Below are 27,701 nucleotides of genomic sequence, written 5' to 3'. Positions count from 1 at the left end.
CTATAAACACCCCCCACCCCACCCACCCAACATCACCTCTGTCTGTTCTACCGTGATCTCAGGTGCATAGCGGTCACGTTGTTTCAAGTCTTACATCGGCATTACATGCTAGATGGATGAGACGGGAATTACCTCTGCCCCGACGCAGTCTGCAACTGGTGACCAATAAAGTCATTATCTGAACCGGACTGTGATGTCTCCTTTATTCTTCCCCTTCATGAAATATGCATGAACATATTTTTCACTCCTGAGTGGATGAGCTGCTAAAATATACATTCAGTCAGTGTGACTGTCTGAATTATTCTTAACATCCCATTTACCTGACTGTGATAAAGTGCTTCATCACTGAGCTCAATTGCTGTTTGGACAATTGTTTAAGTGTAGGGGATACAGAATCCATCTTAACATCATCTACATTTTTATTTTGTGATGACTTCATGTGATATCAAGCAGTGCAGAAGGCCATACTATGTCATTTGTGTGGCGGTTTTACGTTTCTTGCACCAAACAGTCGCAATTTATAGTTACGTGACCACATTAGCAAAGATTTGGCACAATTATGGGCAAAAAAAAGTCCATTGTCTGTTTTCAGTAGTGTAGCGATGTATAAACCACAGTTCACACAGAAGTCACTTCAAACTAAGTAGCTTTCTGCTCAGTTGAGTGACCATCTTGACACAAACCTGAAGAGAAACGGTGTAGATTCTTATTTAAATCACTTTATTTTGACTGCGAAAATTCATCAAACAGCAGTAAATGTGACCACATCTTCAGAAATAAACTAGTTGTTTGTGGTACTGTACCTTTAAGACTATGCAAATGACCTTTGTCGTGATTGGCTAAACTCTTCGCTTGTAAAACAAATCATAAATTCAACTTATAAACAGCAGATCAAAACAACATTTAAGTAACCAAAAAGTCAGCCAGAATGCGCTAATTAGAAGCTAGCAAAAAGAAGTCACGCTTACTACAGGATGTTAGCATTGCAACATAAGGAAAACATTAGCAATAGCATTATCACTTCATTATAAACATGTATCGACACTTCACAAATAGAGTAAAAACCATTAGCATTTTGTTTAAAATATGTTTAAGACTGTTAGCTAACTATGCTAACAGCAGCAAAAAATAATTGGGTTGCAAAAATACCTCATCTCACTACTTCCTGACAGAATTTCTTTAAAAAGTCAATGTGTAATCTACATGATACATCTACTTCACTTTCTCTTACTAAGCTAATTGCTAACCTTGAGCTACATTAAATTCAAGGCAGAAACAAACTTGATGACTTCTAATCACATCCTGTTTTAAGACTTCCAGACGCATATCACTTTCAAATGTCCAGTCTCTGCAGATCAATGAGAGGCAGGAGCAGAGGAAAAAGAAAAGACACTACGACGAAATTTCAGAGTAATCCAATTACATATTTATGTTGTCAGGGACGCTTTAAAATTTCATCAAACAGCAAAAGGAATCAAGCATCTACTGCCTCAGCTTAAATTGATCTGTGAATGCTGTGTACAAAGAAACAATTTTTTTTTTTAAATCCACAATCGATATCTGATTTAAATGACTGATGCTCAAGCTAAGGAACAATGCAGTAGCCAGTCAACAAGCGCAATAATATACATTACAAATTAGATACAACTTTTTTTGTATATCACAATCTTTTCCCTTTCCCTCTCCAACCATTTCTGTAGTTCTATTTTCATAATCTCTGCTGCAGTTTTGCAGTTGAAAAGGTGAATGCTTTCTTCAGATAAACACGACACCCATTATTTGATCCAATTACAAGCCAGCTATATTTAGTATCTGTAACAGATACTCAATTATTAATGAGACATGAAACATAAGATAACCCAGTGGCAGTATTTTTGAGACTCAAAATGAGAAAATCAGCATAAACACCGATAAAAGCAAATTAATCCATTTAGGAGAATCTGGAGAAATATTTCATCTACAGATCCAGTGATTCAACACTATTGGAGATGCTTCTGAAAAGTCACATTTCTATTCACATTCATATAATAATCATCGGTTCCTGTTTAGTGCTCAAGAGACCCAGATGATTATTGATTAGCCCTCAAATCAGATTCAATTACAGGCTACTAAAAGTCAGCACAGCAGCCAAAAAGTGTGTGCAAGTGAATTCCTTCTGAGAACGCATTTGAATCACTCCATGAGATTCAAGAAGCTACCATTTCCTTATTTTTTATGTTTATAGCAGTGGGACATGGACAGCAGGGTGAAAACGATGATAAATGCAAATTATAAAATGTAACTAGCCATATGATCATGCATAGTTAAATTGAGCAAAGTATGCTTATAAACCATTAAAAAAATGTGAAGACTCTATGCCTACATCCTACGTCATTCGCTGGAACACCACTCTCTCGTGAACGCGCGTACGACAGTAAGCGGAAGCTAGAGATTATGGTTTATAACGTTTTAAATATCGATATTCTTCGTACACAAACGCATCGCTTCGCTTCAGAAGGCCTTTATTAACCCCCCGGAGCCACGTGGAGCACTTTTTATGATGGATTGATGCACTACTCACTGCTGTGTGTGTGTGCACTTGGATGGGTTAAATGCAGAGCACAAATTCAGAGTATGGGACACCACCTCACATCACTTTCACTTTATTTTGCTTCAAAATCTTGACCACCATTCACTGCCATTATAAAGCTCGGAAGAGCCAGGATATTTTTTTTATATAACTCTGATTGTATATTGTCTGAAAGAAGAAAGAAACTTTTTGTTATTTTGGTGCAAATTCATCCCTCACTTTAAGACTACACTATATCAAGCAGATGCCAACATGGCATGCCCTCAACCTTGAAAACCATGACCAAACCTATGCAAAGTTCAAGAAAATACACCCTAGACTACATTAATTATGGATTCCAACTGGTTCTGTGGGTCCTGAAGCAAAGCCACCAAACTATAGTGTAAAATAGACAGAAATTATCTTAAACAGGCGTAGGTTTCGATCCAATCAAACTTTGTTATTTTAGTACACATTTACTCTCACTTCTTTAAGACTACAACAAATCAAGCAGAGGCCAACATGGCAGGTTGCATGACATGCCCTCAACCTTGAAAACCATCATCAGAGCTATGTAAAGTTCTAGAAAATACACCCTGTACAACATTAAATAAGGATTATGTCAGGCTTTGTGGGTCCTGAAGCAAAGTCACGACTTATAGTGTAGCATAGACCGGAATTACCTTAAACAGGCGTAGGACGTTGGCCACCATGATGGAGACGGAGCTTGCAGCTGCGCCTATCACGCCAATAATCTTGTCCGGCTTGGCAAAGATGGGCTGCTCGCCACTAGCGCATCGCACATCAGTAGAATCACGCTCGATGAGCGCCTGCACAAAGGTAAGCGACTGTTCCAGGGCGTAGGTGTCGCGCGAGCAGGTGTCTAATATACGCGCCCCCAGGGTCACGTTGGGCAGCAGGTCAGGGTCTTTGTTGATGAGGTCGAGAGCGAAGAGCATGGCCTCTAACCGATGAATACCCTTCTCCTTCTTCAGTTCCCCGCAAGGGGCGCCACGTTCACCCCTAGAATGCACCGGGAAGAGACCTCCCAGGATGATATCACCGTCCAGTCGTATAGAGTGGGCATTTTCGGGAGCAGGAGGCGTCAGTGTATCCGTACGCTGGCTGACGGATCCGGCCATCCCTGTCAGCAGAAGAAGACAGCCATACCATTCAAAGGCAATCACCATTGCGGCATAAGGTGGATCCAGACGCACAAGCAGCAGTGGGGATGCGGTTACAAAGGCGGGAAGCCAGCAGGGACGGAGCACAATAACCGAACGGGGTCATCAGTGCCCCTCACTGGAGCATCTGCGTACCGGATAATGGAATCTGATGACAAGGAGACAATTGGATTCCCCTGGAAGTTTTGGGGGGCAAACGAGGAAGGGCGCCGCACAAATGAGATGATGGAATATGAGGCAATCACATAGTTGTTAGCTCCTCAATACCAGAGGTCACAGACCATTAGAACCCTATGTGAGGGGGAACAGCAGAGGAATATGCCTTCATCAGCAAAGATTGGGCACATTATTTATAAGAACACACATATGCACTGCACAGCAGGGAGGCTCTAAGTGTGAAAAATGGAGAGCGATCAGTGCATTTGTGTATTCGTTAAACACATCTGATCTGACAATCAACTTTTAAAACATGCATGTGTTTATGCATAAATAAATATGCATGCATATTTAGCCTGTCTAACACTTTAGTTTTGAATATCTTTATAGAACAAGTGAGCCAATTTGCTTTACAAATGCTGGCTGGAATCGATCCCAGTCTAGAGCAGTAGAAGACACAATAAGTTAAAAAACCAATGCAGAATAAGTTTATGATTACTTCACTGATAAAAATCTTAAAGGGACAGTTCATTTACTGACCCCCATGTCATTGCAAATGCATTCATTTCTTCCATGGACCACAAATGGAGATGGCTGGAGACTGTCAGTCTCAGTCAGATGTCACATTCAATGCATCTTTTTCCATACCATGAATGTGAATGTGACTGAAAGGGTCTCTTTTTGTGCTCCACAGAAGAAAAGAAGTCATGCAGGTTTGATATAACATTAAGGTGAGTAAATGATGACAGAATATCCATTTTCTGCAAACTGGCCCTTTAAGTAGCCTACCTCTATGGTAAAAAGTATGGGCAATACATTCAACTCGATCAAATATCATTTTAATTATTGCTGTTATAATTAATAAATGTGAACGAATAGAGCAAACGGTCAACAACGTTGCATAAGAACTCTTTAAATGCCATCATAGTAGAAAATGTGGTCAGTTTCCCTTTCAGGAATGAAGAAACAGCTTTGCACATACTGTTGAAAAAAAAAATTTAAAATATTTGAACTGGCAGAAAAATATCCTCTCATCTCTAATAATTGCTATAGATTAAATGCAATCAGCATTACTACGACACATTTCATCAGACCGTAGTTGCACCCGAATAGCATTGCAACATTTAAGCAAACAGAAAACACCATATTATAGACCAGCACAACCCACTCTATCGCTTTTGCGAATATAAAGAAATAACATTTTGAATGCGTTCATACCTGCAGGTGCCTGCGCTGTGCTCACTGATCGCTGCTGCTGCTGCTTTGATGCTGCAGCGCATCATTTCTCGCGCAAATACTCCCACTCCGTTATGATTGGTCTGACAATTTGGACGCTTTCTGCGCCCCGAGCCGCTTCAAGACAAAGTGAAATCAATCAACTGCGAACCACGCATGGGAAGTGTTAAGAAATACCAAAAAAGTAAAGAAAAGAGTTTATTATTTAGAAGCTCCTTAAAGACTGTGACATTCAAGTTACGATCACTTATTCTTTATAATGAGTCTAAAAGGTGCGCGCGATGCTATATGATAGTGTCGTTGGAAGAAATATTTGTTACTGTTCAGACTGATAAATGCAAAACTGTACGTAGAAATATCAGTTCAGTGTGGCTTGACAGCTGGTTTGAAGAGATCAAGCCGTCCAACAGTCACTGCTGTGAATTATCCCACTGCGCCATCTAGTGTGAACACTATGGACTTACACAGAGCATTCCTGCATGCAGTCACTCTGCAGTATTATTGTTAAAAATAAAACTATTGAAAATCAACAAAAGTAATAGAATAATAAAAAAGATAAATATAAGAATAAAACGAAGATTATAAATGCTGCCTTGACAACTAAATGAAATAGGCTAATTTGATGCACTGAAATTATGTTGTACTAAAATTGAAGTACTAAAACTATAACTGAAATAAAAATAAATGAAAGCTAAAGAGAAATATTTTTTAAAAATCACGAAAAAACAATATTAATAAAACAAAGTAATTTAGGAGGAATTTAATGTGATTTCAATCTTAACAAATGTTTTATATTTTATATAGTAGGCCTATGTTAAGACATAGTTTGATATTTATACTGGGAGGTTAAGCCTAGAGGCCTGCGGGCAACATTTTGCAGTGACACTGACACGTCTAAAAAATTATTAAATAATAAACAAACCTACCCCTGAAAAATATACACTGGAGCGAAAAGCGTGACCTCAGCCATGAAAATGCACTTTATAGAATGACTAGCATCTAACAGAAAGTGGGTTTTGACAGCAATAAAGCGCAATAAATCCTCTCCAGTGCCTGCAGGCCTGTGCAAAGTTCATTATATATATATATATATATATATATATGTGTGTGTGTGTGTGTGTGTGTGTGGGCTATTTTATTTACAGATATATTTGTTTTTTGTTTTGTTTTCCTAGTCTACGGGTGTATTTACTGTACTTGATCATCTTGGCTGAGCTTTAGATCACTATTCGAGTCTACAAGCAAAATAACGAACTTGAGCGTGCAAAAGACGCGAGGTGAAGAGCCGACGCGTTTCATACCTGCTCGCTCGGTGTGCATGAGAACTGTTTACTCCCACTGACAATCGCACAAGCGCTGCAGAGACGCGGTGGACTTTTCACAGACAAAGGTGTGTGCACGTGCGTTTGCGTTGTCATGTTTGTTCCACATTGCATTTGTAAGAGCAGTTTGCCACATCCACAAAATGAATACATCTCTATGGGCCTCTGCTGGATGTATCTGGTAATTACACTATTATTTCTAAAACTGTATTTCCTACAGATTTTTCTGTAACAAGCAGATGGCAGATTTTTGCCCCAACACCTAGATGAATATCCAGAAACAATTTTGATGATCATTATTAGATTTTTTTTTTCATAAAAATGCATGCAATTGAGTATCACAACACATACACACGCTTTCCCCTAAGCATAAACAATGCTGATTAGCAGATTACAATCAAGGTGTAATTGAGGAATTTTGTGGTAAATGGATAAAAAGTACTTCACACCCCCCTAAACAGCATAATCTATATTAAAATGAATTTCAATAAAAAAATAGTGTTAAAAGTCACACATTATTTGTTGTTTGTCACATGTAGACCATTTTTGTGTCATAATAGGCGGATTTCCACCCAGCTACCAAGTATTTCAAACCCGAGGGAAGCACGTTGTGCCTCATCAAAAATAATATAAATCTGATTTCCCGCCCCATATGCAAATAAAACAATATAAAGAGTTCGCTTCCGTGATTATGCGATTATCGGATGAGTATTTTGAGTTTCGTGATCTCATCTGAGTTTACTCACGTGTGGATCGCAGGACTCACAAACATCTGTATGCTGCAGTAATTCCAATGGGGAGGAGTACCGTGTACTTATGTGGCCTATTAATGCGTGGCCGACCAGTTTACACACGACCCGAGGTGAGTTCTCCTGCATTACTTTACATGGGTATTTGTGGGTAAGATGACTGTCAAATTTGCAAGTAACTTATTCAAGTTTAATATAATTTCTGTATGTTAGATTCACTAGTTAATGAATTCGAATGAAAACTTTAAAGGGGTTCACCCAAAAATTAAAATTATGTCATTAATTACTCACCCTTCCAAACCCGCAAGACCTCCGTTCATCTTCGGAACACAAATTAAGATATTTTTGATGAAATGTGAGAGCTCTCAGACCCTGTATAGACAGCAACGCAACTGTAATGTTCCCAGGTCCAGAAACGCAATAAGGAAGGACATCGGTAAAACAGTCCATGTGATATCAGTGGCTCAACTTCAGTTTTGCGAAGCTACGAGAATACTTTTTGAGTGCAAAGAAAACAAAAATAACAATTTATTTAACAATTCTTCTCCCTCGAGTTATGTCTTCTGCCATTTTAGAGAGTATCACAACACATACGCAGGCTTTCCCCTAAGCATAAACAATGCTGATTAGCAGATTACATTCATGCGCGCACTTTCGCCCCCGAACATAAACAACGCTTATTACGTCGATTACGCTCTTGGGTACTCTCCAAAATGGCGGAAGATGTAACTTGGGGGAGAAGAATTGTTGAGAACATGGACTGTTTTAACGATGTCCTTACTACGTTTCTGGACCTGGGAACATTTCAGGTGCATTGCGGTCTATGCATGGTTTGAGAGCTCTCATCAAAAATATCTTAATTTGTGTTCCGAAGATGAATGAAGATCTAAGGGTTTGGAACGACATGAGGGTGAGTAATTAATGACAGAATTTTCATTTTGGGGTGAACCCTTTAAGTGAATGTTAATGGATTTGATGTGTGTGTGTGTGTGTGTGTGTGTAGACACAGACAGACAGATAGATAGGAAGGATATAATATACAAAAGTTGACAAAGAATGTGTTTGTTATCTTTATTTAAACAAAAAATCCTACTGCAAGCAAGAATATACCAGGATTTTGCAAATAAAAAGGAGTGTGCATCATCAGAATGGATCTAGGTTTTGGCGTTTGGATAAAGCCCTATTGTACACATAAACAAAGAGTTTAATCAAGGCATTCTGCATGCACCCCAACTAAAAGAAATTGTACTTGCAATTTACTTGCTCAAAAGCTTCATTATAACTATTTATACTTGAGAGCAACGATGAAAGCCATCTACTAAAACTTGAAAATTATTTTCTCATTAGCTTAAGTTATTAGTAGACTACCAACCTAAACAAATACAGTAGTAGTCTATTTCATTTTAGTCACAGTTGCAACCTTTCGTTAAAGACAAACACAAAGTTTAAGCGGTTTAAAAAAAAAACATATCTGGGCTCTCAATTAAGACACATCCTGAGCAGCTTAACATGTAGGCTTCGACTTAAAGGGTAGAAGAAATAGAAGTACATTTCTAACAAATTAGCAGCATTTCAATCCATAGTTGATTAGAGAGGTGAATACATGGCAGGAAAATATGAAGCAGAGTTACATTAACTTATCTACTTATGAATATTTAACATTAGTTAGACATGCTGTATGTATACAGAGCAACCTCCTATGTCTGTCCATTGTCCATTTATAAAACATTCTTTGTGTATTTTTAAACTGTCGGAGAGAATACAAAAAATAGTGGTATAATCCGTTTACAAATTAATCAAAATTCATTTTGAAAGTTGTTTTTTGTTAACACCAGTAATCAGTCAAACTCATTCAAAATCAATTAAAGACCAATCACCTTTTAGAGGGTGCGTACCATTTCTTTTACAACAGCGCCCTCCTGTGTAAAAAGCTGGAACAACATAGTTTTTTTTTTGTCTCATTCAACCCCTTTATTAAAAGGTTATCCTGTTTTCTACCCACAAGTCTGTCCATATCCCTTCCTCTTCTTTCACACGGAGATAAACTCATCCATGGAGTCCAGTGCAAATGTGCTACGTATTCAGTCAGAGAAAAACTATCTAAATGGACAGAAAGAAAGAGAAAAAGAGAGAATAAAAACGCCATTCATCATTAAATATATACCATACTGTAGTCAATAACCGGAATGATTTAAAGGAAAAAGTATGTGTACTTTCTGTAAGTTTGAAGATGTTAAAGGGATAGTTGGTTCTAACGTCATGTTCAAAACCTGTATGACTTAATTTCCTTCTACATTCTTCAAACAATTGTCCTTTATTGTGATTACAGGTTTGGAATAACAAGAGTGTGAGCAAATATAGCAATTTTTTACTTGTAGGTGAACTATCGCTTTAAGGAAATGGGCATTTACAAAAATTCTCAAGCATCACTATTCTGTGGGCAAAACCACTGGAGGCTGCCAGAAGTGTAAATGGTCAGGCCAAAACGTGTAAAAGTTCACCGCATCTACATATCTATTACAGAAAGCAGATGATGGGGAATCCCTCTCAGATACTATCTGTAGCCATGAATTTAAATTAAGAGAGTAATTTCTAATACAGTGACTTTGTCTGAGCATGTGATGAGAAAAATAAGCACTAGCTTGGATAACAAAAAGAATAATTGAAACCAAATGTGCCCAATTTGGATCCCTAGAAACCAAGTTTAAGAAATGAAACTAAATCTTTACATTTTCTGAAGAAAATGTCAGTATTGCTTGCCAATGCAAAACCTGCTGCAGCAATGCTAGGGTGAATTTGAGTGGTTGCTTACTGGCCAAACTTAGTCTTAATACGTTGGTTTAAAGCAGAGCTCCTCAAATGCGACTCTGGAGAGGGCACATGCACTGCAGGGTTTAGCGCCAACCCTATTCAATGACACCCGAGCAAGCTAATAAAGTTACTAGAAGATTACAGGTAGGTGAGTTTGATCAGGGTTTGAGCTAAACTCTGCATAGCAGTGGCCCTCCAGTGCCGGATTTTAAGAGGTTTTAAATCAAACCTCCAACCATAAATATGAGGAACCGTAATAGTGATGCTTGCCTAAGAAAGTGTTTGTCTTTATTAGAGGTGCTATGTCCTACACAGTCTTGGAAACAAAATCTTGTGAAATGGCTGAATGTTTGATTCTGTAGAGCATCTCATCCATTATAGTCTGGAGGAATGCTGCAAGCATATTAAGGCATGAAAGCTCACATCAGTTTGAAATGTTGCATCCAATTATAAGGGATTGTACCTTCATAGACATAGTCCAGTCTTTCAAGATCACTATTTTTGGAACACTAAATAGTGCTTTCTTAGGAGTACTTAAGATAGCTGGATAAAATATTTACAACGTATTATACGGTGTTATTTACAGGCTGTGATGCTCTGTAACTTGTTAGCAACAGCATTTTGAATGAGATTTTTACATTTTCAGGAGATAATGTGAGTGGTGCTTCACAGTACAAAACTCGCCGCCATTACGCCAAGGCAGAGGTATCCCATCTTGCTCCTGGAGGGCCGCTATCCTGCAGAGTTTAGCTCCAATCCTAATTAAACTTACCTGAACCAACTGATCAAGGTCTTCAGGATTACTATAAACTTCCAAGAAAGTGTGTTGGGGCAGGCTGAAGCTAAACTCTGCAAGACGTTGGCCCTCCAGGAGTGGGATTGGACACCCCTGGGCTAAGGTGCACTGGGTGGTTGCCAGGTTGTTGCTTTGCCGTTGCTAGGGTGTTCTGGGTGCTTAATGTGGACTTGCTAAGTGGCTACGTACTTGTCCAAGTCAACCACAACCTCAAGTCTGTATGATACGCTGGTCCCTAGGTATGACTCAGGTCCCTTTTTCAATACAAGTCTAAGGGAATTTTTCCCGCCTTTTTTATAAGCCTAATTGCTTTAAAAAGTAATAACACACCACAAAGCAACACACAATGTGGGGTACCATTAATGTCCATAACGCGAAGAGAGTTACGAGTTACAACCAAAAGTTTAATGCTTAGGGTTAGGGGATTAAGGCTCACCTTAGCAAGCAACGATAATTATCTTAAGATGCTTTCTGAATGCCATAACAGAGGAGCAACCTACCAAATGAGGGCCTTTGATCGAGTGCTTCTTCCTTGTAATTTGTCCCCACTTGCGATGGCAGTCCTGTGTCTCCGCCTGTGCGTCTCAAGGTAGACCTTTTTGGCAAATGCCCGGCCACACATATCGCATGCGTGAAGGGAAAAGTTTTTCGTTACCCTAACCTCCGTGCAGGTCTCCTGGCTTCTGGTGATGGGTGGCCCTTTGATAACATTATGACTGCGAGTGACATGGGGGTTCTTGGATGCTTGAAGGTTCTTGTCTTGTCTATTTGGTGTAAGTAGAGACTCGAGTTTGCCTGTGTTAAGTGACGTTAGAGCTGAATGCTTTCGAGTGTTTGGAGATGTTGGGGATTCTTGTTTCTTTGCTTTGGAAGATACAAGAGGATCGTGTTGACAGCTTTTAGGAGAAGCTGGAGGGTCTAGCGTTTTATGCTTCCCACTACCCTCTTCTTTTGTTTTCTTGTTTGCACTGGTAAAGACTGCATCAGCTGGTTTCTTGACTGCCTGGTTCTCCAAGGCAGGCATAACCTTAGCCAGATAGCGCGATGACTTCTTGTGCACCACTGTGATATGGCGGATGACGTCGCGCTTCCGGCGTGACTCGTATCTGCAGATGGGGCATCGGTAAAACTTGATGTAGATGCTGTCGTTCCCATCGGTGTGCAGTTCGGCAATGTGCTTGCCCAGGTTCTGACTGGTACTGAACTGACGTTTACACAACCAGCAGAAGATCCTCTTAAAGTCAAAACTCACACCGTGGTTTCCATCATCTTCTGAAGCTTTCGAGATAGACTCTTTCTTTGGGTAAACCTTATCTCTTCTCTCGTGCTTCGATTTGGCCTTCTGAGAGCGGTTTTCTAGAATGGGCATCTTATGGACGATTCGCATGTGCCGCCTAAGCATTAGTTGGGAGCTGTACTTGCGTTTGCACAGCTTGCAGCGACAATTTGTCAGGTTGTACTGTGTCTTATCTTGCTTCAGAGGAGAGCTTGGTGCTTTCGCTGGTGAAGGAGGACGAGCGTCAAGTAAAAGAGGCTGGCCTGGTCTTGTGGCAATGTCCGGTGTGATCAAATCCCGCTTCAAACCACGGTGGACCTCGTCAAAGTGGCGACGAACATTGGCCTTGGTGGCAAAGGCCTTTTTGCACACTGGGCAACTCTTCCCAGAAGAAAGTGGCGATTCAACAGGATGCTTGTCCTTCACCATAGACAGCAGGCTGGTAGGCAATGTGCGCGTCTCTGTAAATTTGCGTAACTCCTCCATCCTCTGCCAGTGCATCTTCCGGCAGTGGCGTCGTACACTGCGTCTGGAGCTGAAGTCTTTTCCACAGAGGCAGCAAGAGATCCTCATCTCCTTTACCTCAGAGGCAGCACTCTCCTCTTCTTCTTCTTCCTCCCCTTCTACCGGCTCAATCTTTATTTGCTCTTCGCAGCTCTGACCTTCTTTAGCAGGTGGTTCTTCAGGTTCCGTTTCCATCTCCTCTTCAAAATCTGACTGTTGGACCTTTTTGGGTGCCAAAATAGATTTGTGGCGATTTTTCTTCTCAGGTACCAGGATCATAGTCTGGGGTGTATGGGCGGGGTTTTCTGACATGTCCTGAATTTCCACCGGTGCCACTTGTTGGAACACTGCATTGGGGTTGGTCTCAATGGCCTCCAGCTGAATGACATGTTTTTCTTGGTCTTTCTGTGGATAGATGGCTTGAAGAAGTTCTTTGATAGCTTGACTCTGCCCACCTTGTGATGGCTCTGCAGAAAGTAATAGCATCACAAAATAATAATCTTATTAATAGCACTATTATATTCATAGGCCCAACTGAGTACAAATTTGAACTGCAGAAAAATGTGTTGTGCTTGTCCATGCAAAACCCGCTGTCACAAAGCTATGGTGTTGTGGGTAGTTTCCAGGGTGTTGCTAAGAAGTTACTAGGCCATTGATAGGTAGTTACTTGAGTGTTCTACTTTTCTTCTTCTGTGCAACATATTTTGAAAAATGTCAGTTTTTTTGTCCATACAGTGAGAGACAATACGGTCCAATATGTTTTCGGACCACAAATGACTTTGAACAGTTGAAACATTCTTTAAAACATCTTCCTTTTGTGTTCTGCAGGAAAAATAAACCCTTGCAGGCTTCGAACAACACCAAGGTAAGCAAAGACAGAATTTTCATTTATATGCCTGAAGTCTAGGTTTCATTGTTCACCAGGAAAAATTCATATGTCTGATCACTTTAATAGTCAGAGTGCTTAAATGGATATACAAACCATCTGATTGAGGTTGTCGGGAGAAGCAGTAGAGCTCCTTGTGAGTGACCAGATTTGGTAGACCACGGAACAGACTTCGACAGATTTTGCACTCAAATATGGTGTCAACCTCCTTCAGCAGCATGTGTTTGAGGTGAGCTGTACCTGCAATAACAGCACATATTGAAAGCAAGCAGTTATCATTAGGAAATAATGAAACACATTACTTTGTCTTTTGGCATAGCATTTCGCTTTGAGTAATAACAGAAAATGCCTCGACGCTGACAAAATTTCATACCTGGTGAAGAAAAGGAGTCTACATGCAATTTATTTACTGAATGATCAAAGTTCTGGGATTAAAGTACCGGAGCGAAAACACTCAATGATTTGATGAATTCCTGACTTGGAGGTCTGGAGCTGCTGCTGAAGCAGGGGTGGATCACCGGGCTCAACTGAATGAACTAAAACAGAAAACAACACTTTAGATTATGCTTTATGTAAAACAGTTTTCACATGAATCTCCACCATTCTTAAGTTCCACCATTCGGGTATGAGGACAGCAAATGGTTTCAATCTGCTGTGTAAGATAAGGAGTAAAAGTAGGGAGAGCAACCCCATGGTAGCTGGTCAAACAGAAAGGGGACTGCCAAGCCATGGAAATACTGACCCTCCTGCACAGCCTGAACTCCACTTCCTCCATCACAAAGAAGACACCGTGTCTCCTTTAGGTTTCACACCCCAAGAACTTCACAATTCCAACCGGGATGCATTTCTATCTTTCATTTACATTTTAATTTTAATTAAAGCCACCCTACTCTAACTCTACTCTTTGCTCACCTACACGTGATACCAACTTTAGTGCATGACAGCAGGATGGATTACACACATACAGACCCTGGATAATAACTATAGGAATGAACTCAATGCTTGAATAATTGCATTTTGAATGTGATTATTGCAAATGTACAAAAAAAGTAGAATTATAATGTAAAGGCATTTGAATCTTGGAAGAAATCTTTTACGAAAAAAAAAAAACTGAAAATCAAGTTCCTATTTTTACAAAAATAATTGTATATAATTCCAGTGAATAAGCAAATAAGTAAAGCACTCATCACTAATACATAACAGCAATGAATCTATGTATGGCATTCTTGCCTTAAGGCTTTCAAATAAACCAGCACAGTGTATGTCTAAAAAAAAAAACTTTGTCTAGATGAAACTACTCAGTGTTTAGTTATCAGAGATGTGTCCAACAAAGACTGGAGGGAAGTGAGGCCAGAACCGTGGCAAGGAAAAATAAAATAGTAGATCTAGTTCCCCATGGACACGACACAAGCATCTTTTGGTTTGCAACACTCCATCATTCTTTTGGACACCTGCAAGACTCTATCATTGTTCCTTCAGGCAACTCTATACTACCCTGATAAGTAGTGATCTCAACTTTCTGTTATTTTCTTTCCATGGACATCTACCAACTGATTTCCACCTGGTAAAACCGTTTAATCTAAGGGGACTTCTGAGAATGTGTAAGTTACACCTTCTCATCTGACACCAGGTGGCTGAAAGTTAAGGAGCATTTTACTATGATAATATGTGAGAATATTACACATTCATTTAAAATTAAACAGGCTATTTAAATATTTGTGTTTTTTCCCCAATTTAATGAACTTCACATTTAAATACTTTCCACATTTCCCATTAGTGTGGAAATTGTACTATAATACATTAGTTTTGTTAAAGTGGAAAGTAGAAAAGTTAGTAAATGCTGGTTTAAGTTAAAGAAAATGGTACACTTATAGACAACATTTGCTTATAACACCACAAATAGCCATTTATTTCCACTTGTGTTTACACCACAAAGCTAAAACAATACAATTGCGATTGTCCAACATTATCAACCAAGTTGCCACAAGACATTTCATTTAAATCGAACTACATTGATAGTTCTCTGCAATAAATGCGTAGAGAAGGCATAAACCTTGATTTCACAATGCCCGTGGGTTGGCAACTACCTCTGATTATGAACAGGTATCAGCAAGAGTAGATAACAGCATCGGATTATCAAAATACATCCAAACCATGAAAGTCAACATGAAACCAGCCTTCTCAACTCATTTTACTTCTGTAATGGGATGTATTTCTGAGTGCAACAGGATATTCAACAAGAAAAAAATATAGGCAGGAGTTGATTTTATCCATTTGGAATTGATTGGATATTGAAAAGTGGGCGTTGCATACCAAAATTCAGCCAAAAATAAGAGCAATTTGTAACATCAGCCTAAAAGGAAAGATGTTTTTTCCACTTTGGATTAATTTGCACTGACAAATCATGCACAATAAGACTAGAAATGTGTATTTAAAAAGGAAAAAGGGTCAATTTTGATTTCATGTTGACTTTAAGGTGCTGAGTTCCTACCTGGATTTTTGCCACAAGGCTCTTGAGGGGTTTCTGTTGTTTGGCAACAGCAGGCCTGAAGTGTCTCAGTCTGGCAGCATTTGTCACTAGTCCGGCTTCCCTGATCTTCGCTGTTAGTAGCCTCCATCTCAGAGGCCTCGTTTATGAACTTAAAAGACAAATCACAAAGTTAATCAGTGAAGCCGTTTCTTCTCAATGCTTTTGATGGAGGAATGATTTCATTCCCACATGCCTCCCAAAATGGCAACAAGTTCTCCATCAGCACAAGTAGAAATTCAAAAATTGTATACACAGAACTAGAAATATTTGCTAGTAATAAGTCTACAATGGTCGTTTATGCAGGTGTTGATAAAGACAAACAGACATTACTGTCGTTGTGATGACCGTGTGATGATGAAGAACTTTCACCGCACATTTACCAAGGAAATAAATGTCAAGATGAGGCATAACTGCTATGTGCTAAAAAGGACAAAACAATATGAATGATGGAAATGTCTGTCATGCATCAAATATAATTGCCCAGATGTAATGGAAAGGATAATGTGAGACAACAGGACAAACTGAAATGAGATTGCACCACAGCGGTTTTAACTATTAATATATTGGACCTTTTACAAAATCCTGTCGACATGAAATGTTGAAATGTTAATCAAATTAGTATAACTATAAAATGTAGATTACTCCCAAAAAGCACATGTACGTCTGCAAGATGCATGTTAAAGATCGCTTCATCTGGAAACCATCCATTGTGTACAAACATCTGATAGATCTGTTCCGTTTTACATACATTCTAAATCATAAACATCTTAAAAGCCATTTTCTAAACGTCTATTTAACATCGGACAGGAAACGTCCTATAGACGTATTGCAGATGAGCAAACACTCTATAAAAAATACATCTTGCAGATGTAAATGCAGACGTCGTCTCCGTGATGTACGCGTGCTATCAGGGCTGTGACTTCTACAAAAATCTTTAGATTCCAACAAGCAAAAACAGACAACTACACACATATCTGAGTGGAAATAAGCAAATAATCTTCATGTACTTACAAAAAAGCACAATGGTCACTATAGCTTGTGCCAAAATACCATATTAACTTACTATAGTTAGTATGTCACTACAGTAAAACTGGTTTTAAAAAAAATATCACTAAATACTACAAATAACATGAACGTATTTTACATATTGTGCAACAGATTGTAGCTTTACATTGACATACATTAACATTTAAATGTTAATATTTTATTTCTTTTAAATTCTTAATTTTTTTTAGCTTTTGCATTCATTGAAATAGTATTGTGGTGTGACAAGTGCTTGACTTTTCTTGTCGACTCTCTCTACAGACGTAACTGTAAGCAGCAGTTGTGGTATTTGGGCGGAAACTGAAGTTACCATGGTAAAAGGTTTTCAGATGTGCTTCGGTGTGTGCCGTTGTTTTAATGTAACCCGTTTGCTGATAAAAGCGCAAATGAAATCTATAAAACGTTGTGTTGTGATTGTGAAGGACATACACCTGACCGCGCTGCCAGTGTCCTGCCCAAACATTCAAGAGGCAGGAAGTAGCGAGCGGTGCAAGAAAGAGCACGTGTCCTTGGCCAACCGTACAAATGAACATAATTATGCTTCACAATAACCGCCTTCGTGCTTTTATATGACGCAATTCAGCTGACGGCAGGCAAATGTGTTCGAGACGAGTCGTACTGTGGTTGGCAAATCAGTAAGTCGCGTGTACATTACTATCCGTGTGGACTCGTGCCTGAACAAGTAACGTTACTTTGCAAACTTCATAACAACTGAAGAAATACCAATAACACTAAAACGTGAATTCTGCGTGTGACTGCACGCATAACAACCGAGAACGACTTGAAATGACCATCACCACCCAAAAGCATCAGAGACATTTGGCCACGTGACCGGAAAAATAATAATTTAAAATAATAGACACACGATCTGTGCCGGTCCCTCCTGAAGCTTTTGGATTAAACGCGTTATAGCCATTCAAATCATTATTAATGATTATGTTTTAGATAATAATACACTAAAATCTAGATCGTACGGTTGTTTAGAAGTACGTGGTCAAGCGAGCACATTCACCAGACAAAAACAACATAATTTTACATCACGCTTTTACAAATAGATCCATTAACATGTGGTTAAAATAATAAATTCGCACTTTTAGAGTACATAAATGTAACCTAACTTCTTTAAAAACACACTCACAATCACGAGTCCCCATCAAAACACACTGGGACCACAAGGGGCCAAATGTGAACGAACAACGTAAAAAGTTGATACCCAAATCCAACAGCGACAGTTTCCAAATTGAAGCGAATATATCCCACTGGGACGTCTGGATGACAAAGATAGACATATTAACACCAGTTCGCACGTTTGACTGACTTATGATGGAAAATTGTGGATGCATGTGTGCGGGAACGCGCGAAGCCATCCGCAGCACGAGCATCACCAAGTCCACAGTTGCTAAAAAGAGGCATGTGACCACAAAAGAGAGACTGTATCCTAGACTATCCCTCAGATAACGCCGAAGACCGTGCGTTTGCGTTATTCGTGGCGATTTGTGTGGTTCTGAAACCTGTTGGAGAAGCAATGGTTTGCGTTCTCCCCTATGCGCAATCTAGACACGTCGTGGCGCATACACCGTTCATTTAGCCAAACTGTTTTCAAATGTAAGCGCAGGTTATATCGCCGGGTTTTTTTCGGATATTCAGGCTATTTAGCGTTTTCGTGAAGCAATTTGCATCGCTCCATTATTCTGTAAATCTCTTTTACACGGTTACATTGTCAGGCCAAATCTCCTCTATTGCGGACCACAATGGGCCAGATTAACTTGATGGAGAAGGAGAGCCCATGTGCAGAATGGAGCTTTAAAGCGGCATAAGAAGGACTGATGCTTACCAGGGAGTGCGGCGTAAAGGCGGGCTGACGCGAGAGCCTGATACAAAAGACGACGTTGCCACTAACTTGCAGTGCTTTCCGAACCCAAACCCAACAAAATATGAAATCGCGTCCACAAAGAGGCACAAACCGAACACGCTCGAGAGGATTTGCGGGATCACAGGGCACGTCCGAATGATGAAGTGCTGCGCTTTGCGGCGCTGTGCCATCTTCCCGAAGCCGCTTTGGCGCACAGGTCTGGTGACCCTTCCGCCTTTACGCGTCCTCTCCTCTTCGGTGTTTTGTTATGAAGTGCCATATTCACTCTCAAGTAGGCCCGTGGACTTGCTCTATCTCTGCGGACAGTCGTGGCGAGTCCGAATCAACTCTCGTTCTAATTTAGGCGCTCGGAACAAGTGCGTTTTCCCCGCTTGCACAGCCAGCACGAACGGTGACGCCATTTTCTGTTAAGAACAACCACGCTCGCGCAGGATAGGAAACGACACTGGTCCGCTGCACGATTCCGGGCCCGAGTGGGCAACTCCCGCGGTCGAAATCAGCCGAGATGTGTTCGCAGAGTTCTTACCTTCAGGAAAAACAACGCAGGCTTTCGAGTTAAGATGGTCGGACGCGGTCCGGAGGTAGTTCCTCTCACTTCTCGCGCTGACGCTGCCCTCTCGGAAGCTGTCTTTGTGCAGCGCGAGGACCTCTCGGCGGAGAAGCGGCTGTTGCGCAAAGGTGCAATGGATGTTCAAGACCACCGAAATGTGGCACCCGATGTTGTCGCCGGGTTGGTGCTTCACATCTGACCCCCCACAACCCGTGCCACTAATTGAGGAAATTAACGAGCCGTTTTTATTTCGCACACCCAAATGAAACCGTTGCGAATGCACCGATTCCAAATCCAAATTTAAGCCAAACTAGCCTTTCTTTTGGCGATTAAGACGGCGAGGCAATTTATGGAAAATATAAAAAAGTCTTTACACAGATATCTTTCCCAAATCATATTATAATGATATTTTAACTATATTTGAATTAATTTATTAGGGATTCTTTAATTACAGAAACTTTTTACTACTTGAAATCTTGAAAAACTTCTTCAAAGTATGTTTGTTAAAAATGTATAACGTCCTGGAATAAAGTCAGGCCTTGATCAACCTTCAAGCATATTTTGTTGGTGTGGATTTTTGATATTGTTGTGATGGTAATGATGACATTTTTCAGTTTTTGTCGAAAAATCGAATAAAAGTTGGACTTGCTAAAGTGAGTTAGCAGCTAATTAACTTTGGATTTTTGAACGAGTAAGGAAATTGATTGTTTCTGAATTAAAATACTGAAATATTAATCAGTTTTGGTGAAGATGCCTAAATCTACTCACATATTTTTGTAAAAGTTTAAAATTAATGACATTTCTGTTCTTCAAAATTTCTGTCACTTATTAACATCATAACCCAGTTTATTTTTCGGTTCCTTTATAATTACATTGTAGCCTACATATACATTTAAGTTAAGTAGGCCTATATGTTTTTAAGAAAACGCATAAAGAAGGGAAGTTATGATGTCTGGGTAAGAAACATGTCTGAAATAGAGAAACTGTAGCAAATGTAGCATTTCAACGATCTTAAAAATTAGGAAAAATGAAAGAAGCACAATACAGTATACACTTTAACTTTAAAGTAGGTATAATTCTATTTTAATCTGTTTTTTTAAATATTATTATTATTGTTATTTAAACCCATCCTAGAGGACAGAATATTATTCCTAAATGAAGAATCACCTTTATAGGTTTTATTATTATTAATGTTATGCCATGAGTTTGCAATTTTAGCATTTACAAAAATTAAGTCAGAAACATAACATAGCAGTGGCCTACTCAATGTAACACTGTAAAAAGTAACACTGAAAGGACATTACAACTATTCGTAACCGAGCGAACACACCTACAAGTGTTCCCAAACTTCAACTGTTGCCACCAGAATTAGCATGTCATTGTTCTTCCCATTGAACTGTTAATGTAAGAAGTTCTCTGTCACTCTCTCCACTGCGCAGCTGCATTTTGTAAATGTAATTACTAACAGGTATGTTTGGGCAAACTGGTGTCCAATGATAAATGTAGCCTAGTTGAAAGTATCAAACCAAGCGGCATCTGCAAAGAAATACTGCTTATCACTAACTTCACTTTTACTAGTATATTTTCAATTTAACCACCAAGTGATTTTTAATGGATTTATGAAATCAGTTCAGATAGGTGTAGTTCATCAACATGATCCACACTCTCAAAAATAAATGGACTGAAAAGTGTGTATTTGCAGCAATGCCATTGAAGAAGCATTTTTGGTTCCCCATGCACAGAAGCTGTCAGTGAACAGTTTTTAAAAGAACATTTTAATAATCTAAATAAAATTTTTTTCCACTATAAAGAACCTGCTGTGCAATGAAAAGGTTTCATGGATTTTAAAGGTTCTTCATTGAACCAGATAACAATAAAGAACCTTATTTTTTAGGAGTGCGCTGATGTCAAGAACAACAACAACAAAGTGTCACAATACTTTTAATCTTTACTTTGCACCGCATATTTGTTGATTTATCATTTTAAATCGACCTACACATTTTGTTCATTAAAAAATAAATAAATAAGAATAATACAATAAATGTGGCTTATTTTAACATTTTATATAATGGTCACATCTCATTTTATATTCTCAGTGAAACTGTGAAAATGCCGGAGTTTGTGGCTTACGCAGCCAATCTGATTATCAGAAATATCTTGACCATAGTATTTATGACTGAACTATAAGGTAAAGCAACAGACAACTTATTTCACAGCAGTTAATCATTTTCAGACCAGTTCTGTACATTTAAGTACATTCATTCACTACATTCAGTACACTTTCAGTACATTTATCTGCAGGCAGGAATGTCATGTGACATATACTTATTAATTTTCTATAATTGTATAGACACACAGAATGTTGTTTTTGGGGTGAATGTCACCTTCACTTGTACATACTGTATGCGTACCAGATTTTCCTTGTCCATCCAGTATCCAAATAGCTTTAACATTACCCCTAGACAACATAGGCCCATAACAATTTGTTTTGTATTGCATGTAGTAATCACCTTTTAAAAATGTTTAAAGGAGTCATATGATGCGATTTCAATTTTTCCTTTCTCTTTGGAGTGTTACAAGCTCTTGGTGCATAAAAAAGATCTGTAAAGTTGCAAAGACTAAAGTCTCAAATCCAAAGAGATATTCTTTATAAAAGTTAAGAGTCAACCACGCCTACCTAAAACGGCTCGTTCTAACACGCCCCCCACATGTCTAAGTCACGATGTGGGAAGATTTGCAAAACGCCGCCTAAATGTTCACGCAAAGATAGAAGGCGTAACTTTCATTCTCCCTTTAGTATTGTTGTTGCCGCCGCCATGTCGTGAAGGCACTGTGTTTCGTTGTGAAAACGAAACTACTTTGTTTGGTCTTCCAAAAGAGGACGATATCCGCTTCGTCATGCCTAGAGCTGATCCGTGCTGGTCGCTGAGGAAATACATCAACTTCGCACTGTGGATCGCCGGATCGGCTTTCACCGTGGACGAAGCGCAGTCCAGCCCAGGGTAGTCACATGTGGTTGCCGCAAGCCCGCCCGCCTCCACTCACTCTAGGCCTCCGGCCTCTGCTCACTCTAGCCCGCCGTGTGTTTCGTTGTGAAAGCGAAACTACTTTGGTTGGAATTAGAATGTAGAATTTGCCACTGATGATTCAAACGCAAGTTTTGAGCAGTGTAAAGTAGCGCTTGTTGTTTGTCATTTCTCCGATCACAAATGCAGACATGGTTTTGTTTACGCGGCGCGATGCAACGCAAAGCATAAAAAGACAGTATAAGTCATTATAATCCGTAATTATGTCCCCACTGGTTCATTACAACAAATACACAAAATGTTCTTTTTAGCAACATCATATGACCCCTTTAAAATAATTTTGATATAAAGGATGGCATCAGTTCAGTTCTGTAAAGGTTAAAACACTTGCATAAAAGCTCATGTAAAAATAAAACCCATGTTCATAATGTATGAAATAAGTCACAAGGTCAGTAAGTGGGTAAAATTTATATTTGCATCAAGTTCAAAATTAAATAATGAACACTTTCATATGTGAGGTCATGGTTACAACTCGCTCAAACTGTAGTATTGAGGCTGTCATGAATTATTAAGCATCACTGCATTAATATGGAGGCATACTGTGTGTTACAAAATGTATTTCTGCTTTGTTGATTTGTTTACATTTTAATGTTATTTCTGCTGTTTTCTGGTATTTTGATATTGTTAGACACAATTTTCCTCTTACAAATAAGAAATAAGTTGAATAACTGTTAAATAAATACATATATAATTATTAAAATATATTTCTTATAAATAATAAACATGAAAATATACATTTAGAATGCTGTATTTCATGGAATCTCACATAAAACACTTTTATTTTTGTGTCATGGTGTGGAAAACTTTTAGCATTTTTACACTTTCATTAAAACATGATTATTAAGTCATGTTGGTTGGTCTTCATATAGGCGATTTAAGGTGAAAATTCACCCAAAAATGAAAAATGACATCTTATTGACTTCCATAGTATGGAAAAATATACTATGGAAGTCAATGGAGACCATCAACTGTTTGGTTACCAACATTCTTCAAAATATCTTCTTTTGTGTTGAACAGAAGAAACGAATTCATACAGGTCTGGAACAATTTGAGGCGGACTAATGACAGATTTTTCATTTCTGGGTGAACTGTCCCTTTAAGGTTTAACTCTAGGGACATTTGGTCTTCACAAAGTTGGCAAAATCTGACCCACACGCATAGGAAGTGTTAAAACTGAAATGGCAAGACTTTTATGAAATGGTGAGATGTGTGCAGATGTTCAGTTTGCATTAGGTACTTGTTTTAAATCATTTATTTATAGCTGCATACATATGTACTGTTTTCATATAAATCGTTATAAAAGCAGTTTTAAAGATACTTAGGACAGAGATGTTGAGTTCTCCTGTTGCTGGAATGTTGCTGTACGTCCGACAAGCCCTTCTGTCCTAAACAGAGAATTAGAGAGGTCCAAAATGCACAGACACTAATCTGTCCTATTCAAGAGTATCAAAACATTAAAGACATAACATAATGCTGATACAATCAAACATACAAAATAATACATGGACATAGTGAATGCATTAGTTATTAGGTCTGAATTCAGAGTCTTTGACTCTTCAGATGATGCCATATCACTCAAGCGGTGGTTATACTTACGCTTCTGTTATGAATGTCTCTTGTGATATTCTGTCATCACTGGCTCCTTCTGGGAACTCATTGAAATTCTTGATGCCAAGTGTCTTCAGTGCTGTTGGGAAGCCATGTTGTGCATATACAGAGTCATACCATTAGTATAATTCTTATACTCATGAATTGTAAACAAAACAATTTAAGTTTACATGGAAGTATTCAGGGAAATGGACTGTTAAAGTCACAGTGCATTCAGGTCATTCTTAGGGTCAGTTGTTTCCCCATGACTTACTACTTATACAATAAACGGGATACTGAACTTAGTCACATTATGAATAGGAATAGTTCACCCAAAAATTTTAATTTGCTAAAAATTCAGTGACCTCGGGCCATCCAAGACGTAGATGTGTTTGTTTCTTCATCAGAACAGATTAGGTGAAATTTAGCATTACATCACTTGTTCACCAATGGATCCTCTGCAGTGAATGGGTGCCGTCAGAATCCAGCTAAATACATAATATTGCTTTCTCCAGTGAAAAAGTCATCTGAATCAGGAGAGAAATATGCACAGATCAAATACTGTTCACAAGCAAAAACAGTTCTAAACAAATATGTCAATGGATTTTGATGTGAGAGGAGAACATAGAGGAAGCGTTATTATTGATTGTGGATTGGACGTTTGGCCAGAAGAAACAGTTCAAAATTAAAATGCCTTAATGATGGATTATTTCTTAGAAATAAGACTGCTTAAACTCTCATTCTGATGGCACCCATTCACTGCAGAGGATCCACTGGTGAGCAAGTGATGTAATGCAAAATTTCTCCAAATCTGTTCTGATGAAGAAACAAACTCATCTTAACTCTCTTACTTGCTGAAGAAAATAATCCACCAATGTGCAAGTCCCTATTTGATGCCATTACATTTCAACAGGCTACATGTAGAATACATTTTTTGCTATTTTTTAAATGGAAATATCATGTTTTCACTGCCTGTAGTGATTAGGTAGAGCTTATTTACGCATGCACCACTCTGTAAACATTTAATTTAAGAAAGATAAAAACTTGAATAAAATCGGTTTAAAAAAAAATCTTTACATTTTCATGGATAATTGGCATAATTTGTCTTTACATTAATTAACAAGCACTATTTGCTGGTATTTAAGCGCTGGTGTTTTGCTCAATCAGCAGCTATGAAGCCTACTTAAAATAATAACATATAATATAATCTGTGAAATTCTCAATTCAAAAACATTACATTTATTTACATGCATTTGACTTTTATTCAAATGAACTCATTTCCATTTTACTGAACAGTGACCACGATTGTTTTACTAGGTGTAGTTACAGCACAGGTTTTCCCACCTCTGCAACATTATGTTAGTTTTACCTTCTTTGTATTGACTATAAGTGATAAAGCCTTGATGGGAAGGATCCAGGATTCCAGTCGGACTCGACAGAGGCACGGAGGGTTTCCCGGACGAACTTTGGAAACTTTGAGCTTTTCGAGCTGGTCGATCAGAAATTCTCTAGGGCGATCTGTAATGGCAGAATTCGTGAGATTGGGAATTCAGTTTGTCTTTAGTTTTCTGTTTCCCAGAAATGTAACAGCAAGAAAGCAACTGGTTACTACTCTAGATGTCTACGCACTACAAAGGCTGTCTTTAATATGTCATCAAACTCTCAATTTCACATTTATGCTGGTTAAGGTAACGTTAAATACGACAGTTTACTATAGACTAAAGTAATCTACCAAATCTACTACGAGACGCGTCAAAAGTTTCACCTGGTCTGTAGAAGAAGAGCATACTAGATAAATGATCCATCATCTCAACAATTTTGTGTTTCTCCAGGTATTCTGCCTCTTGCTCCCGCGGCGTTGACATCTTGCCCACTGCTTCACTGTCCGCCTGCAAGTTTATCTCTGTTGCTATGATACCGCACATGCGCAGTAGAGGTGGCAAAAGTCAGCGCCCTGCCTGTAGCAAGAGTGATTTTATTAATTATCATGAATGATTAATGATGTCTTAATAAAAGTGAAGCTGTAATAATCGTTGTAGAAGAAATAAGCAAATTATTTTTGCATTCACCTCAATTTAATACCAAGTTACTTTTAACAGAATAGTTCGACCAAAATGTAGGCCTACTCGCCCTCATGTTATTCCTAAACTGTGTGAAATTATTTATTTTGCGGATCACAAAGGGAGAGGTTAGACATAATGACAGCTTCAGGCATCATTTCGTATATGGGAAAAAGGATGCAATGAAAGTGAATGATGACTGAAGATCTCTCGTCTTGCTCCTATGGTTATTAAGGGACATCTCCCTTAGAGGTAGAGTTCTTCTGTCTAAAGCAGAAGGAATTTCTAGACTAACCTATGTTGCTTCATCTATATATTTAGACAATCTAAACTATCAATACTATTGATCGGATTTTATTTAATTTTCTATGGAAGAATCGTGTGCACTACATTCATAAATCTGTTGTTATGAACTCACTTAAAAATGGTGGCCTTGACTTTCTAGATTTCTCTATGTTAAATAATACCCTCAAAATTAATTGGTTAAAATTCTGTTTGAAACAACCCTCTTTGTGGAATTTTAATCCTAATTTTATTTTTGACCGACTTGGGGGCCTTTCTTTTTAACTAATGTGTGATTACAAGATTGACAAATTGCCTGTGAAACTATCTGCCTTTCATGCTCAAGCTTTATTGTCTTGGAAATTGATTTACAAGCACAACTTCTCTCCGCAACGTTATTTTATTTGGAATAACCGCTGTATTTTGTATAAACACAAACGTTTTTGTTTTTTTTTAAGTTGGTTTGATAAGGGTATTGTTTTAGTTAACACTCAGGGATACCTCATGACGTATGATGAGTTTCTTATGCATTTTAATTTTCCTGTGACTCCCAAGGAATTCTCTCTTATATTTTCTGCAATCAATTCTGATATCATTTTCTTATGTAGAGATGTGTTGTCCCTGGTTGATATGCCTATAATTAACCTAACTGATACAGTCTGTGGTAAAATCTGTTTTTCACAGTCCAAAAACAAAAACAAATCTATTCGTTCTCTATTTCTAATGGAGGTTGTTACCAAGCCTTGCTCTACTGTTTATTGGACTAAATTTGTTAAAGGGGTCATATGATGCGATTTCAATTTTTCCTTTCTCTTTGGAGTGTTACAAGCTCTTGGTGCATAAAGAAGATCTGTAAAGTTGTAAAGACTAAAGTCTCAAATCCAAAGAGATATTCTTTATAAAAGTTAAGAGTCAACCATGCCTACCTAAAACGGCTCGTTCTAACACGCCCCCACGTCTACGTCACGATGTGGGAAGATTTGCATAACGCCGCCCAAATATTCACGCAAAGAAAGAAGGCGTAACTTTTAATCTCGCTGTAGTATTGTTGCCGCCGCCGCCATGTCGTGAAGGCACTGTGTTTCCTTGTGAAAGCGAAACTACTTTATTTGGCCTTCCAAAAGAGGACGATATCCGCTTCGTCATGCCTGGAGCTGATCCGTGCTGGACGCTGAGGAAAAACATCAACTTTGCGCTGTGGATCGCCGGATCGGCTTTCAC

The 27,701-nt window shown here is 38.7% G+C and overlaps 2 protein-coding genes and 1 pseudogene across 2 annotated transcripts in view; all 3 read right to left on the bottom strand.

The window, feature by feature from the left end:
- Positions 1-7,302, bottom strand: part of LOC107698172 (metabotropic glutamate receptor 8-like) — a 173,887-nt gene extending 166,585 nt beyond the window's left edge. Inside the window, exons 1-3 of the mRNA XM_016499135.1 lie at positions 7,193-7,302; positions 5,107-5,241; positions 3,232-4,023 (exon numbers count right to left, since the gene is read on the bottom strand). Of these exons, the coding sequence (XP_016354621.1) occupies positions 3,232-3,738 (507 nt within the window). The 5' untranslated portion in view covers positions 3,739-4,023; positions 5,107-5,241; positions 7,193-7,302. The remainder of the gene's footprint in view (positions 1-3,231; positions 4,024-5,106; positions 5,242-7,192) is intronic.
- A 3,883-nt stretch (positions 7,303-11,185) lies between these two features.
- LOC107698243 (zinc finger protein 800-like) lies at positions 11,186-19,606 on the bottom strand (the record flags this gene model as incomplete). Its single annotated transcript, XM_016499219.1, has 5 exons — positions 11,186-13,049; positions 13,565-13,708; positions 13,909-14,004; positions 15,960-16,107; positions 19,442-19,606. Coding segments are annotated over 5 exons (2,304 nt in total), but the record flags the coding sequence as incomplete, so codon positions are not given.
- Positions 19,607-23,837: 4,231 nt separating this feature from the next.
- On the bottom strand, positions 23,838-26,081 carry LOC107698514 (EF-hand calcium-binding domain-containing protein 10-like; annotated as a pseudogene).
- Positions 26,082-27,701: the final 1,620 nt, after the last annotated feature.

The sequence above is a fragment of the Sinocyclocheilus anshuiensis genome, unplaced genomic scaffold (assembly GCF_001515605.1).
Source record: "Sinocyclocheilus anshuiensis isolate Anshui unplaced genomic scaffold, SAMN03320099.WGS_v1.1 scaffold1054, whole genome shotgun sequence".
NCBI lineage: Eukaryota > Metazoa > Chordata > Actinopteri > Cypriniformes > Cyprinidae > Sinocyclocheilus > Sinocyclocheilus anshuiensis.
Note: the sequence above shows the minus strand (reverse complement) of the source record. Positions and strands in the feature narration are given on the sequence as shown.